Source organism: Ovis canadensis, chromosome 3 (genome assembly GCF_042477335.2).
Source record: "Ovis canadensis isolate MfBH-ARS-UI-01 breed Bighorn chromosome 3, ARS-UI_OviCan_v2, whole genome shotgun sequence".
Lineage (NCBI taxonomy): Eukaryota > Metazoa > Chordata > Mammalia > Artiodactyla > Bovidae > Ovis > Ovis canadensis.
In genome coordinates, this window is record NC_091247.1 from 12,879,494 (window position 1) to 12,894,783 (window position 15,290).

Consider the following 15,290-nt stretch of genomic DNA (forward strand, 5'->3'; position numbering starts at 1 on the left):
GAATTCTAGTCCTGGCTCTGCAATTGAATAGCCCTCTGACCTTGGAAATTCACTTCAACTATGGGTGTTTTCTTCAACTGTAAGCTGAAGAAGTGGAACCAGAATTGAATTTTTCATACCTTATTTCCTTAAACTTTAGGATTGAGTCCATAGAGGTGCCAGAAAGGAACTAAGTAGAAACGTAAGCAGGTGAGATGCTTGAGCCTCCAGCCCTGTTTTGATTAGAACAGTTAACTTTGTGCTCTGTAATGGTGCGTAGTTGTTAAGAGAGAAATCTTTGAAGCCAGATTCTGTGGGTTCATTTTGGCTCACTCTTCTCTAGCTGTTTGATCTTAGGCCAGTTACTTAATCTGTCATCTTCAGTTCACTCATCCATAAAATTGATATAATGATACTACCTACCTGGTATGTTGATTGTGAGAACTGAATGACTTAATACTGTAGTATGCTTTGATCAGTGCCTGCCACATAGCACTCACTAAATATCTGCATCTGTTGTTATTGTTATTGTTTGGGATTTCAGCATAAGACTTACTTTGGTAGAAAGGTTTTGGTACTTTAAGAAAAAAGTTTTTAAAATTTCACATTATCTGAAACGTTACTTCCACCTCTAATGTCTCAGGCTTTTGTATTCTTTAGTGGCTTAAAGTCTGAGGTAAAACACACTCAGATTATGTTGCCCGTAAATAGTCTGTCAGTATCTATTGTATGCCATATAGGGAAAAAGCATTATGCTAGGCACACAGTAAATTTCTAGTGATTTCAAATAATAAATGGATAGGTAGGCATCTATACTGTTTATTTCTGTAGTTACCATGTGATAGGGAAATTTATTAAATGATTCTTACAGTCTTCCCTCCGAGAGATCTTGGAAGAGATAGAGAACATTGTCTAGTTTAGCAAATGTTACTTATACACTAATTCTGAGCTCTGCTTTTGGCACTCTTGAAAATACATGAGATGTATACCTGTGCCTTTAAGAAACTTATGACGTAATGGAGGAGACAGCATTTACATAAGTGATGCAATATTGGAGTTGGATCAAAGAACAGGGAAATATTATATTGCTGGGAGAAGTATGGGAAGAAGATTTAGATGTGTACCTTGGCACCAGATTATGGATACCTTGTGTTAAACATGCTTAGGAAATGAGCTTTTGAAAATTTTGGCAAGATAAAGTTGTAAAACCATAATGTCACTCAACCATGAAAGAGTAAGGTACTAGTACATACTACAATATGGATGAACCTTGAAAACATTCTGTTAAGTGAAAGAAGCTAGATACAAAAGGCATTATGGTAGAATTCCATTTATGTGAATGTCCAGAATAGGCAAATCCATAGGAGACGGAAAGTGGATAAGTAGTTGCTAGAGGCTGTGGCTGGGGGAACAAGGGAATGGGAAATAGATGCTAATGAATAGTTTCTTAGAGAGGTGATGAAAATGCTTCTGCAGAATAAGATAATGGTGATGGTAAATATACCTTGGGAATATACCAGAAATCACTGAATTGTACACTTTGCAAGGGTAAATTATATCTCAGTGTTTAAAAACTTTCAAGAATAAGAAAATCTAAGTAAATAAATCATTTATTCATTGATTCAAAAATTGTAAATCTTCTCCTGTGTGCCGCATATCAGGCCAGTTGGCATAGTTAATGAAAATGAACTAAATATACTCCCTACCTCTCAGTGTCTTCCAGTGTAGCTTCGGAAACAGATGTAAACAGATATAATATATGCTGAAAGGTACTGCAGCGGAGTTGTGTTCCAAGTGTTACTAAAACATGAAAAATAGCAATAATTCTTTCTGAGGTTAATTGTGGAAAATTTTTCAGTGGTAAGGTGATGACACCTGAACCATTCCAAAAGTATGACTAGTTAGGAAGGAAGGGTCGTGTCAATGGAAAAAGCAGCTCAGACAAAAGCATGTAGTCTTTAAGAGGGGCTGCAAGGAGATCAAACAGGTCAGTCCTAAAGGAAATCAGTCCTGAATATTCATTGGAAGGACTGATGCTGAAGCTGAAACTCCAGTACTTTGGCCACATGATGTGAAGAACTGATTCATTGGAAAAGACCCTGATGCTGGGAAAGATTGAAGGCAGGGAAAGGGGACAACAGAGGATGAGATGTTGCATGGCATCACTGACTCAGTGGATATGAGTTTGAGCCAGCTCCAGGAGTTGGTGATGGACAGGGAAGCCTGACGTGCTGCAGTCCATGGGGTCGCAGAGTTGGACACGACCAAGCGACTGAACTGAACTAAAGAGGGTCTGCTGTGAAGGAGGGCCTGGAATCCTGAAATTCATCTAGAGTGTAGCTATAGTAATCTAGCTATCTGGCCAGAATGAGATGGAAAGTTAGATTTTTCCTTAAATCTGAATTTTTGGGATAGCTTGCATGATTTCATATGGCTTTGAACCTTGTCTAGAATCAGACGTCCTGGAATGCGAAGTCAAGTGGGCCTTAGGAAACATCACTATGAACAAAGCTAGTGGAGGTGATGGAATTCCAGTTGAGCTTTTTCAGTCCTAAAAGATGATGCTTTTAAAGTGCTGCACTCAATATACCAGCAAATTTGGAAAACTCAGCAGTGGCCACAGGACTGGAAAAGGTCAGTTTTCATTCCAATCCCCCCAAAACACAATGCTAAAGAATGTTCAAACTAACACACAGTTGCACTCATCTCACATGCTAGCAAAGTAATGCTCAAAATTCTCCAAGCCATGCTTCAACAGTATGTGAACTGCGAACTACCACATTTTTCAAGCTGGATTTAGAAAAAGTAGAGGAACCAGAGATCCTCTGGATCAGAAAAAGAGGAGCCAGAGGAACCAGACATCCATTGGATCAGAAAAAGCAGGAGAGTTTCAGAAAAATGTCTACTTCTGCTTCATTGATGACATCAAAGCCTTTGACTGTGTGGATCCAGCAAACTGGAAAATTCTTAGAGATGGGAATACCAGACCACATTACCTGCCTCCTGAGAAATCTGTATGCAGTTCAAAAGGCAACAGTTAGAACTGGACATGGAACAGACTGGTTCCAAATTGGGAAAGGAGTATTTCAAGGCTGGATATTGTCACCCTGCTTATTTAACTTATATGCAGAATACATCATATGAAATGCCGGGCTGGATGAAGCACAAGCTAGAATCAAGATTGCCAGGAGAAATATCAATAGCCTCAGATATGCAGATGACACCACCCTTATGTCAGAAAGTGAAGAACTAAAGTGCCTCTTGATGAAAGTGAAAAAGGAGAGTGAAAAAGTTGGCTTAAAACTCAACATTCAAAAAACTAAGATCATGGCATCCGGTTCCATCACTTCATGGCAAATAGATGGGGAAACAATGGTAACAGTGACAGACTTTATATTTTGGGGCTCCAAAATCACTGCAGATGGTGATTCCAGCCATGAAATTAAAAGATGCTTGCTCCTTGGAAGAAAAGTTTTGACCAACCTATACAGCATATTAAAAACCAGAGACATTACTTTGCCAACGAAGGTCTGTCTAGTCAAAGCTATGGTTTTTCCAGTAGTCATGTATGGATGTAAGAGTTGGGCTATAAAGAAAGCTGAGCGCCGAAGAATTGATGCTTTTCAACTGTGGTGTTGGAGAAGACTCTTGAGAGTCCGTTGGACTGCAAGGAGATCCAACCAGTCCATTCTGAAGGAGATCAGTTCTGGGTGTTCTTTGGAAGGAATGATGCTAAAGCTGAAACTCCAGTACTTTGGCCACCTCTTGTGAAGAGTTGACTCATTTGAAAAGACTCTGACGCTGGGAAAGATTGAAGGTGGGAGGAGAAGGGGATGACAGAGGATAAGATGGTTGCATCACCAACTCAATGGACATGAGTTTGGGTAAACTCTGGGAATTGGTGATGGACAGTGAAGTCTGGCACGCTGCAGTCTGTGGGATCACAAAGAGTCAGACACGACTGCATGACTGAACTTACCTGAATTTGAACCTTGTCATGAATTCAAGTGCCTTTTTCCTGCAGTCAAAGAATTTGCCATTCGAAAAGTACTTAATCCAGATTTTATGGTATGTGACATTCTGATATGGAAAACCAGATAATCTGTGTAAAGCACTTAGCATATTGCATAGAATATGCTTAGTAATTGCTGTGTGCATCACAACAAACTGTGGAAAATTCTTAAAGAGATGGGAATACCAGACCACTTCACCTGCCTCCTGAGAAATCTGTGTGCGGGTCAAGAAGCAACAGTTAGAACTGGACATGGAACAACAGACTGGTTCCAAATCGGGGAAGGAGTACATCAAGGCTGTATTTTGTCACCCTGCTGAGTTAATTTATATGCAAAGTACATCATTCGAGATGCCAGGCTGGATGAAGCACAAGCTGGAATCACGATTGCTGGGAGAAATACCAATAACCTCGGATATGCAGATGACACCACCCTTATAGGAAAAAGCGAAGAACTAAAGATCCTCTTGATAAAAGTGAAAGAGGAGAAATAGTTGGCTTAAAACTTAACATTCAGAAAACTAAAATCATGGCATCTGTTCCCATCAGTTCATGGGAAATAGATGGAGGATCAATGGAAACAGTGACAGACTATTTTTTTGGGCTCCAAAATCACTACAGATGGTGACTACAGCCATGAAATTAAAAGACTCTTGCTCCTTGGAAGGAAAGTTATGACCAACCTATACTGCATATTAAAAAGCAGAGATATTAAAGATATTACTTTGCCAACGAATGTCCATCTTTTGAAAGCTATGGTTTTCTAGTAGTCATGTATGGATGTAAGAGTTGGACTATAAAGAAAGCTGAGCACCAAAGAATTGATGCTTTTGATCTGTGCTGTTGGAGAAAACTCTTGAGAGTCCCTTGGACCGCAAGGAGATCCAACCAGTCCATCCTAAAGGAGATCAATCCTGAGTATTCATTGGAAGGTCTGATGCTGAAGCTCCAAAACTTTGGCCACCTGATGCAGAGAAGTGACTCATTTGAAAAGACCCTGATGCTGGGAAAGATTGAGGGCAGGAGGAGAAGGGGATGACACAGGATGAGATGGTTGGATGGCATCACCGACTCAATTTACATGGGTTTGAGTAGGCTCCAGGAGTTGGTGATGGACAGGGAAGCCTGACGTGCTGCAGTCCATGGGGTCACACAGAATTGGACCCGACTTAGTGACTGAATTGACTTACTATTGTTATGAGGAAATCCTAATTATTTTCCTGCTTGCCTTTATTGAACTTCAGAGTAAGCCCAGCACTAAAAACCTCTAACGTCTAAGCTGTTTGTACTTACTATTCTGTCTACAGTTTCTTAGTTATTTTCTACATTTTGATGCACAAATACACGTAAAAGTAAGCATCTTCTAGATTAATCTCAGCTAGACGTAAAGGCACCCCATATTCCTTGTTGTTTATAAAACTGTTGCTTTAATAGGGCTTCTTTAGTTTGAGATGCAGTGTATTGAATTCCTGCATCATTAACAAGATCTTTTTCTTCAGTTACCACCACATATCTTCTCTCTGCCAGAGTTTGACTTCTTCAGAGGATGTAAGAAGCCATGGTAAGATCCTCTGGAACTGATCGCGTGGTGACTCAAAAGAGTCATTTGTGTTTTCTTTTTTTTAAGTAAAAGAAAGCTTATGTGTTTTGCATCAGTTTAATGAGTAACTGTTTTACTGGTATTCTGTTTGTCCAGCAGATATTTACTGACTACCTACTGTGTGGCAGGAACTTTTCCATTTGTCTGACAAATATTACTGAGTGCCTTCTATATGCCACAAATGTTTACAGTCCTAGGGATCTAGCAGTTAACAAAATGGACGAAAGTGGCCTTTCTTCATTTAGTTTACATTTCAGTTAATCTTAACTCTTAATAGAACAATCCTACCTGAAATTTGTGTTTTTTGTTTTGTTTTTTATTTTTCACCCTCACCAAAATATGAGATCTTTTACTATAATCTTGTGAACTAATAGTGTAAGGTAGCAGTGAAATTCATTGCCTTATTTGTCACCTGGAAAACCTGAAGCGTTGTCTGTCAGTGGTCACTATATAATTTTATGAAAAGTTCGTACTGATGAAGACTTAACAGACATAGGCAGTGATTTATCATTTGCATTTGTTAAATTTTCTCTCTAGTAAAATTGGCTCTCCACCTAAGACTCCTGTAAGTAATGTAGCGGCTACCTCAGCTGGGCCCACTAATGCTGGAACAGAGCTGAATTCTGTGCCTCCAAAATCCAGCCCATTTATCACTAGAGTACCAGTATATCCTCAGCATTCTGAGAACATTCAGTATTTTCAAGATCCAAGGACTCAGATACCCTTTGAAGTCCCACAGTACCCACAAACTGGTAAGTGATTTTAGATAATTCTAAGAAAAAGAAACTACAATATAACATTTGTTGTAATAAATCAGTGAGTCATTTATAGCTAGCTAGAATATCTACATGAAAAAAATTAATCCTTTGGACTGCATGACCCTTAAATTTTCTTCCTGTCTTAAGAATCTATGACCAATAGTTTTTAAGATTTCTCAGTCCTATGAATCAAATATGGGGTTCATGGGTGAGCATTAGTGAGTTTTGTATATCCTCGGAAATAGTGTACTAAATGTTTGGTTTGTATACACTTAAAGTATAATTTTGGAAGGACAGCACACAGCTTATATAGATTATGAAGGATGTTTTTAAACTGTTCTCCCCAAAAGGTTAAGAATCAATGATCTAACTAACTACTTAAACCAACACCTGTGGCAATACCTGCCCTCGAAGGAAACTTACCAGGCATCTGTTAAAAGTTCATTGTATGTTTTTAAGGTGCAGTTTAACAAAATGTTGAATGTTAAGGAGATTTTGATATAGTGGAGTCTTGAAAGCATGTAGTATCTTTCTAATCCTGGGGTAACTAAAATTCAAAACTTAAGTTATTTTCCCACATTAAAGGCTGCTTTAGACTTAAACCATTATAAGATGTTAAATTTTACTAAAATTACATTAAATATTCCTCTTTCCAATTTTCAAGGATACTACCCACCACCTCCAACGGTACCAGCTGGTGTGGCTCCCTGTGTTCCTCGCTTTGTGAGGTCCAATAACGTTCCAGAGTCCTCCCTCCCACCTGCTTCCATGCCATATGCCGATCATTACAGTACATTTTCCCCTCGAGATCGAATGAATTCTTCTCCTTACCAACCTCCTCCTCCGCAGCCGTATGGACCAGTTCCCCCAGTACCTTCTGGAATGTATGCTCCTGTGTACGACAGCAGGCGCATCTGGCGCCCACCTATGTACCAACGAGATGACATTATTAGAAGCAATTCTTTACCTCCAATGGATGTGATGCACTCGTCTGTGTATCAGACGTCTTTGCGGGAAAGATACAACTCATTAGATGGGTATTATTCAGTGGCTTGTCAGCCACCAAGTGAGCCAAGGACGACTGTGCCTTTACCAAGGGTAAGTGATAATGGAACTAGGAATGCTGGCACAGCATAGTAGTTAAGAGTCTAGTGTGTGATGTTACAACATTTGGGTATATCTTGGCTCCTCCACTTACTAATTGTGTAACTCAATGGAATTTACTTGACTTCTCTATGTCAGTTTTTTCACTTTTGATGGAAATAATAGTAGTACCTACCTCATAAGGCTGTTGCGAGGATTAAATCAGAAAAAGCTCTTAGACTTGGACCTGATGCATATACATGCTCAATAAATGTTATGTTTGGATACGAAACTGATCAGAAAGATACAAAGACAGGGCCTGTTTTTACTATCCCCACATATATACATACGATTTTCCTAAACCAGAAAAGTGAGTGCTCAGATTTTACTCTTAACATTATTTAAACCTTTTTGTTTAAGTGTATGGAGAATAGGCTAGGGGGACTTCCCTTCTGTATTCTTTTTTGTCCCAACAGTATAATAAATGTTCACATTATTTCCACAGAGCATAGTTAAATTTATTTACTGCTCCCTAGATGATTAAGATTGTTTCTTTTATCCCCCCTTAGGAACCTTGTGGTCATTTGAAGACCAGTTGCGAGGAGCAGATAAGAAGAAAGCCAGAGCAGTGGGCACAGTACCACACTCAGAAAGCACCTCTTGTCTCTTCAACTCTTCCTGTGGCAACACAGTCACCAACACCACCTTCTCCTCTATTCAGTGTAGACTTTCGCACTGATGTAAGAAAGAAAGGTTTTAATCACTTGATGTTGCAGGGACAGGTCAGACGACTGACTTCAGAGCACTCATTCAAGCTAGGGATAAGTGTGTTGGATATTTTGCATTGGTTTGGTGGCAGTTGAGTTTAATTCAATAAACATTGAGTATGTAAGCTCTCTGGCCAGGCATTGTGACACTGAAGACCGCTAACAAATCACAGTCCTTTTCCACCAAGAATTCAAGTCTTTCCAGCCGTGGGGTTCTCCTTATTTTTATAGATTTTATTGATAAGTAAGATTTATACCCACCATTTATTGAGCACTTACTTGGCCAGGCACTGTGCTAAGCATTTACATGTTATTTAATTCTTACAAAATCCTTAGGGGGCAGGTATTACCCATATTTTACAGGTTAGGAATCCTACTCAGAGAAGTTAAGTAATTTGCCCAAGTAATAAATTCAGCCTATAAATAGCTTGGATTTGAATTCTGGTCTGTCTGAGGCATTTCTTCCCTACTTCACAAGAAGTGCAGAAATGACTACTGTATTATTCATGGTGTTTTAAATCACTGTTAATTATTGTTATCATTTCAAGACAGGTTTTGCACCAGGATTGTTTTAATGTACCCTGTTTTCCATACTGTTACATTTAGAGCAAACCATTAATTTTTCTCTGATTCATCTGGTTTATTCCCTATCCCTAGAGATACTAATAAAAATTTTTTTTCTAATCTTTTAATTAAATCTTTAAAATTTCAACATATGCAAAAGGAGAATAGTAATAAACTCCATGTATCCATTATACAGTTATCAACTCAGCCAATCTTGATTCATTTGTAGCCCCTCTTCCTACTGGATTATTTTGAAGTAATCCTAGACATCTTATTTTTCCATCCGTAACTGTTGAATTTTTAAAGTAGACATATTTTTTAAAAGTCCTAGATAGCATATTTTTCCATCCATAAATTTGAATTTTTAAATTCATCTTCCCAGTCCCTTTGTCAGATCCCCAGGCTGGGAAGCCTGACCTGGGGCTCAGAATCTTCACAATTGTGGGAGAACTTCTTTGGTATTATTGTTAACCAGTTGGTGGGTCACTCATCTGGCTGGTATGGGATTTGATTTTATTGTGATTGTACCCTTCCTACCACATCGATGTGGTTTCTCCTTTGTCTTTGGACGTGTAAGGTGTCTTTTTTTCACGGGTTCTGGCATCCTCCAGTCGATGTTTGTTTAACACCTAGTTGCAATTTCAGTGCTCTCGCAGGAGGAGATGAGCGCATGTCCTTCTACTCTGCCATCTTGAACCAATCCCGATCCAAATTTATCTCATCAAAATTAGACTTCTTCAAAGCAGCTAACCATCTTGAGAAGAGTGTTGCCACTTGCTTAATACGAAAATGTATTTCTATGTATGTGTTTATGTATGTGTGTATTTTCTTTTGCTTTTTTTCATTTTTTGGAGCACTTTGTACCATGTTAGAGGCATGCTGTAAATTGTTTTTTATTCTGGGTAGTGTCACTCCGGGGTTCCTTATGAATTCTTAAAGGACAAAGTGAAAAAGAGAAGGCATTCTGTTTCCTATTAAGATGTAATATAAATACGTACTATTTGTAACTTATTACAGTTTTTATATTAGTTATTGTATGTTTAATTATTCACTATAAAGTGTTGTAAATTCTATAAGTTACTTTATATTAGTTACAAGTTTGTAATTTAAATTTCTTATGAATTGCCTTTGCTTTTATTTTTCGTTCTTCTTTTAACCAGTTCTCTGAAAATGTGAGTGGCACAAAATTTGAAGAAGATCATCTTTCCCATTATTCTCCCTGGTCTTGTGGCACCATCGGTTCTTGTATAAATGCCATTGATTCAGAGCCCAGAGATGTGATTGCTAATTCAAATGCGGTATTAATGGTATGATTTTGGGGGCAAGGGTTATGCATGTTGATTCAAATTTTAGAATGATTGAAAGCGTTCGTCTTCATTTTGTTGCTATATACAATAACTCATCTGTAAGCAGCAGTTATATTTAGGTAAGTCCGAAATAAATTGCACCTAGTGTTTAAATTATTTGAACATAGTGGAGTGTTTTAAAAATAGATGTTGGATTATCACTGAGATACAGTTCATGTCAAATTTATCAGAGAACCTAATTCCATGTTTTTTGAAAGCTTTTACTTGTATTATTAGCTGAAGTAATTGCCCACGATCTATTTTCTTTTATTTATACAGGACCTGGACAGTGGGGATGTTAAGAGAAGGGTGCATTTATTTGAAACTCAGAGAAGGACAAAAGAAGAAGATCCAATAATTCCTTTTAGTGATGGACCCATCATCTCAAAATGGGGTGCGATTTCTAGATCTTCCCGTACTGGTTACCATACCACGGACCCTGTCCAGGCCACTGCTTCCCAAGGAAGTGCAACCAAGCCCATCAGTGTATCAGGTAATCCGTATCATTAATACTTCACTTGGTATGTTCTAGCACTGTGCTTTATAATCCTCACTCTGTTAGATACAGAACATGTGTCTCATTTAACAACCACTGTAAACCTAGAGTTAAACAGCTTAGCCAGGAGAGCATGGCTAGTTAGATAAATGTGGATTTTGGGGGGAAAGTATACATTCACATCTGTATCTAATTTTTCACTTTTCTGGTCATTGTTTCTTTCTACAGATTATGTACCTTATGTCAATGCTGTTGATTCAAGGTGGAGTTCATATGGTAATGAGGCTACATCATCAGCACATTATATTGAACGGTAATGTTGCTCTTAATTGTTTAGGATTCTCTATTCTCAGACTTGTCTATATTCCCAAAGTACAGATCAAAGTCCCAGTTATTCATGAACTGTGCTTTGCTAGTGTTAACTATATAATGAATTTCTGAAAAAAGTTTACATCTGGAATAATGATTGAAACTTTCAGGGTTGATCTGTTATGTAAAACATATATAGTATATAGTTATTATATAGTCATTACTTCTTTAGTTGCTTCATTTTATAATAGTAAACAAATTTCTCTTTAAAGGGACAGATTCATTGTTACCGATTTATCTGGTCATAGAAAGCATTCCAGTACTGGAGACCTTTTGAGCATTGAACTTCAGCAGGTAGGCTCTGTGTCAGTCAGCTTTGAGTTTATTTTTTAAAAAAGAATGACATTTAAAAGCTAAAGGTTGGAAGCTGACTCCTTTTTTTTTCCCCCCTCTAGGCCAAGAGTAACTCATTGCTTCTTCAGAGGGAGGCCAATGCTCTGGCTATGCAACAGAAGTGGAATTCCCTGGATGAAGGCCGTCACCTCACATTAAATCTTCTAAGCAAGGAAATTGAACTGAGAAATGGAGAGGTAAGTACACTGACCCTCTCAGCTTCATCCCTGGTGTATTTGCTGTTTGCTGCTGCTGCATGTTGCTTTATGCCATTGTTTAGTGCATTTTATGTCATTACTTAGCATGGCTTTTTCTGGTAGATGATTGCTTTTAAAATTTAACAGTAGCTTCCCTGGCTCAGTGGGTAAAGCATCTGCCTACAATGCGGGAGACCGGGGTTCGATCCCTGAGTTGGGAAGATCCCCTGGAGAAGGAAATGGCAACCCACTCCAGTACTCTTGCCTGGAAAATCCCATGGACCGAGAAGCCTGGTAGGCTACAGTCCATGGGGTCGCAAAGAGTCGGACACGACTGAGCGACTTTCCTTTCAATAAAATTGTAATCCCAGATTTCTTTTCTTATATCAGTCATTGAGATTCCCATTTTCATTTAAAAGGGAAGCCCCAGTTTCCACAGATATGAAATCAGTATTTTTCTTAATCACAGAGTGATTATACGGAAGATGCAGCTGATACTAAGCCTGATAGGGATATTGAGTTAGAGCTGTCAGCACTTGATACTGATGAACCTGATGGACAAGGTGAACAGATTGAAGTAAGTACCACAATTAGATATCCAGGAGGCTTTACTCCATTGGAAATTAAAGTACACAACACAAGGATTAACATTTTATTTTCGTAGGAGATCCTGGACATACAGCTTGGTATCAGTTCTCAAAATGATCAGTTGCTGAATGGAACAGCAGTAGAGAATGGGCATCCAGTCCAGCAGCACCAAGAGGAGCCTCTGGAGCAGAAGAGACAGAGTTTAGGTGAAGACCGTGTGATTCTGTGAGTGTTAGATGTAAGATTCATAACCACTGGGCATAAGCCATGAATATTTAAAGGAAAACAGATACACCATTAAATTCATTTTTGATTTTATCCTATGAGGGGAAGACCTTATGTAATAAGGCAATGATTTGGTCAGTCTGGATTTTTAGGAGAGCAGAGGTAAATTTCAACTATGAAAGTGCTCCATGTTAGTAGCCTGAAACTTGCTTTTTATTGGGATCAATGTTTATTTTTATACTTGAGCATCAGGAGGATGAGATAGTTGGATGTCATCACTGACTCTGGACATGAGTTTGAGCAAACTCAGGGTGATAGTGAAGGACAGGGAGGCCTGGCATGCTGCCGCTCTTGGGGTCACAAAGAGTCAGACATGACTTAGCGACTGAACAACAATCAGATTTTACTTTCTCTGTCTGATAGGCAAGCATCAAAACTACAAAATGCAGAATTAAAACCTAAATAAAGGGTTTCCCTTTTTAAAAGTCATGTTAGGATATTCTCGATCTTTAGTATAATTACTGCCAAAAATAAGGGTTTATCTTGAACTTGAGTTTGTTGGCCTTAAATGAACCAGTCTTCTATTTTTTTATTATAATTTTTCAAAAATGGGATTTTTTTTTTTTAGTGACCTCTGATACGTTTTAGTGAAAAAGACATGCTGTTTCTAGGGGCTCTTATTAAAGTGTGTTATAGCTTTTATTCAGCATGCATGGTTACTCTTAAAAGTTTTCACTTGAAGCCAATTTGTTTTCAATGTCATTTATTTTCTTGCAGGGAAGAGCAAAAAACAATTCTGCCGGTAACTTCTTGCTTTAGCCAGCCACTCCCAGTGTCCATCAGCAATGCGAGTGGCCTACCCATCACCACATCTGTCAGTGTTGGCAACCTCATTCTGAAAACTCATGTTATGTCTGAAGATAAAAACGACTTTTTAAAATCTGTTGCAAATGGGAAGATGGTTAATAGCTGAAAGGAGGTTCATCTTTCAAATTTGTGACCATACCATGGAAGCATTTACACTAGCTTTTTATATATATAATATATATTATATAATGTATATTTTTTTTAAAAAAAAGATATTACTGGGGGCATCCATTTCCTGTGGACTCTTTGATACTTTAAGCCCTCTTGCATTAGCATTATGAAAAAAAAGAAAATTTACTTTACTAGGGTAACACGTTCACTTTCCAGAAGTGATTGGAATTTGGACATTTAACTTAAGCTTCAAGCAGCTTTTTATGAGTTTGTAGCAATCCGGTGCAGTAACTGAGCCATTTCCTATTTTAAATGGCTTCTATAGAAAATTAACAACTCAGTTATTAAACTAGCAGGATCCTACAATGATACATCTAGTGAAAGTAGACTTAATTAACTTATTTATTTCTATTTTATGTTTCACTGAGAGAAATTTCCATCTCATTCCAGCTGCTTTATTTATCTTTTTCATGGGACTTTGCATGGATTTTTTTTCCTCTTTTTTTTTTTTTTTTTTAAATTTTGAAGAGTGGAGTTAGACGTTCTTACCATAGAATTTTACAGGGTTATATACTAGCTTTCTTTACTGCATTATATGTAGGAGTGTGGTGCAGTGCTTTTATCTGTAGCATTTAACTTTTTTTTCAATTTTCCATTTTTCAAGAATAGTTTCTGCTTTGTTAATATTTATACACAGGCTACTTGTTGAAGTAAGTAATTAAATATATAACCAAGTGCCTAAGTCTTTCAGCTGATGTACTAGATATTAAATTCTCCTAAGTTATGCAGAATCGTTTTTACAATTTTGATAAATTATGCACTAATGTAATGGCAGTTTTTTAAAATGCAGATTTAAGCCTGTACATTATTGAATCTGATGACTTGGCAAAAGAATCAGGTGCTTTCAGCTTTTTTGAGAAAACCCTGTATGTAGCGTTTGCACTGACTAACAAGATGGTTATTGCTGGGTTTTTAATTTAATTAATTTTGATGTTCATTGCATTATCTTGGTTAACTATTGTTTATTGTTACTTCATGTTGGGGTTTAATTTTCCTTGTTTTCTGTTAGGTTGATAAGACTATGAACCATGTAATAATAGAATATTGGCTAACCTTTATTCATACTTAAAACATGAATGATTGCTGCCCTGCTAAAATGTGACTGAAAAGTGTTTTGACTTGGCATCTGAAAGTATGCAGTATGTTCAACCAGCTGTGCTCCAGATCTGTGGGAGATATTTTACTGAAACTTAAATTTCAGTCAACATTTGAAAACAAAAGCTGGGCATTCCTTCCTGGTGATCTTACCTATAGTTTGTGTCTTTGTTTTTCCCCCTCTTATTTCTTTAAGATTAGTTTGACTTTTATTATTATTTTTTAATTAACTTCTGTGAAGTTGTTTACTCTGAAAATTGTACTGGAATATTTTAAGCCAAGCTGATCTTTCACCAGGTGTACTGTATGTAAGGGCTTTTCCTGCTAGCAAGATGCTTAAACAGGATCATGTTATTGGTCGTCTGAGCTATTTAGTTGTTTTACAAAACCACAGCATTGTATCAGATAAGATTTTGATAAAAAGTTTTGTGCACATTTCCAGGGGCGGGAGGGTTGACATTTCCCTGAAATTTCTTGATCAGAATGAGTAAATACTGGTGTTTGATACCTGTCTTAATGAACATGCTCATAAGGTGACTGATAAGTTGTAAATATACCTGAGAAACAAAGGGGTAGTTTTGATATTCTGGTGTCAGTATGGAAGATCTTACACATTTATTTAATACTCAGATGTATGAAGGTGTTTGTTTGTAGCATAACAGCACAGTAGCCTTGACTTAGTTTCCTTTGGTTAGTACTGTACCTTTTTGCCATGGCCAGTGCCCCTGTCCCTACAAAGACATTTTATTTATTTCACTCTGTAACCTGAAATGAATAGGAACAAGAGTTTTAAACCATGTTACATTAACTTATTTCCGACATTATGAATTAGCCTAGGAT

General features: G+C 37.7%; 1 protein-coding gene across 3 annotated transcripts in view; it reads left to right on the plus strand.

Moving 5' to 3' along the window:
• RC3H2 (ring finger and CCCH-type domains 2) overlaps window positions 1–13,481 on the plus strand; it is a 48,452-nt gene extending 34,971 nt beyond the window's left edge. The window contains exons 11-21 of one of the 3 annotated variants that reach the window (XM_069582464.1): window positions 6,129–6,343; window positions 7,014–7,447; window positions 8,002–8,172; window positions 9,924–10,070; window positions 10,389–10,602; window positions 10,834–10,918; window positions 11,187–11,268; window positions 11,370–11,504; window positions 11,974–12,081; window positions 12,169–12,317; window positions 13,095–13,481. In XM_069582464.1, coding sequence (XP_069438565.1) covers window positions 6,129–6,343; window positions 7,014–7,447; window positions 8,002–8,172; window positions 9,924–10,070; window positions 10,389–10,602; window positions 10,834–10,918; window positions 11,187–11,268; window positions 11,370–11,504; window positions 11,974–12,081; window positions 12,169–12,317; window positions 13,095–13,290 — 1,936 coding nt within the window. In that variant the 3' untranslated portion in view covers window positions 13,291–13,481. The remainder of the gene's footprint in view (window positions 1–6,128; window positions 6,344–7,013; window positions 7,448–8,001; window positions 8,173–9,923; window positions 10,071–10,388; window positions 10,603–10,833; window positions 10,919–11,186; window positions 11,269–11,369; window positions 11,505–11,973; window positions 12,082–12,168; window positions 12,318–13,094) is intronic. The other 2 variants (XM_069582466.1, XM_069582465.1) reach the window with 2 other exon arrangements.
• Window positions 13,482–15,290: the final 1,809 nt, after the last annotated feature.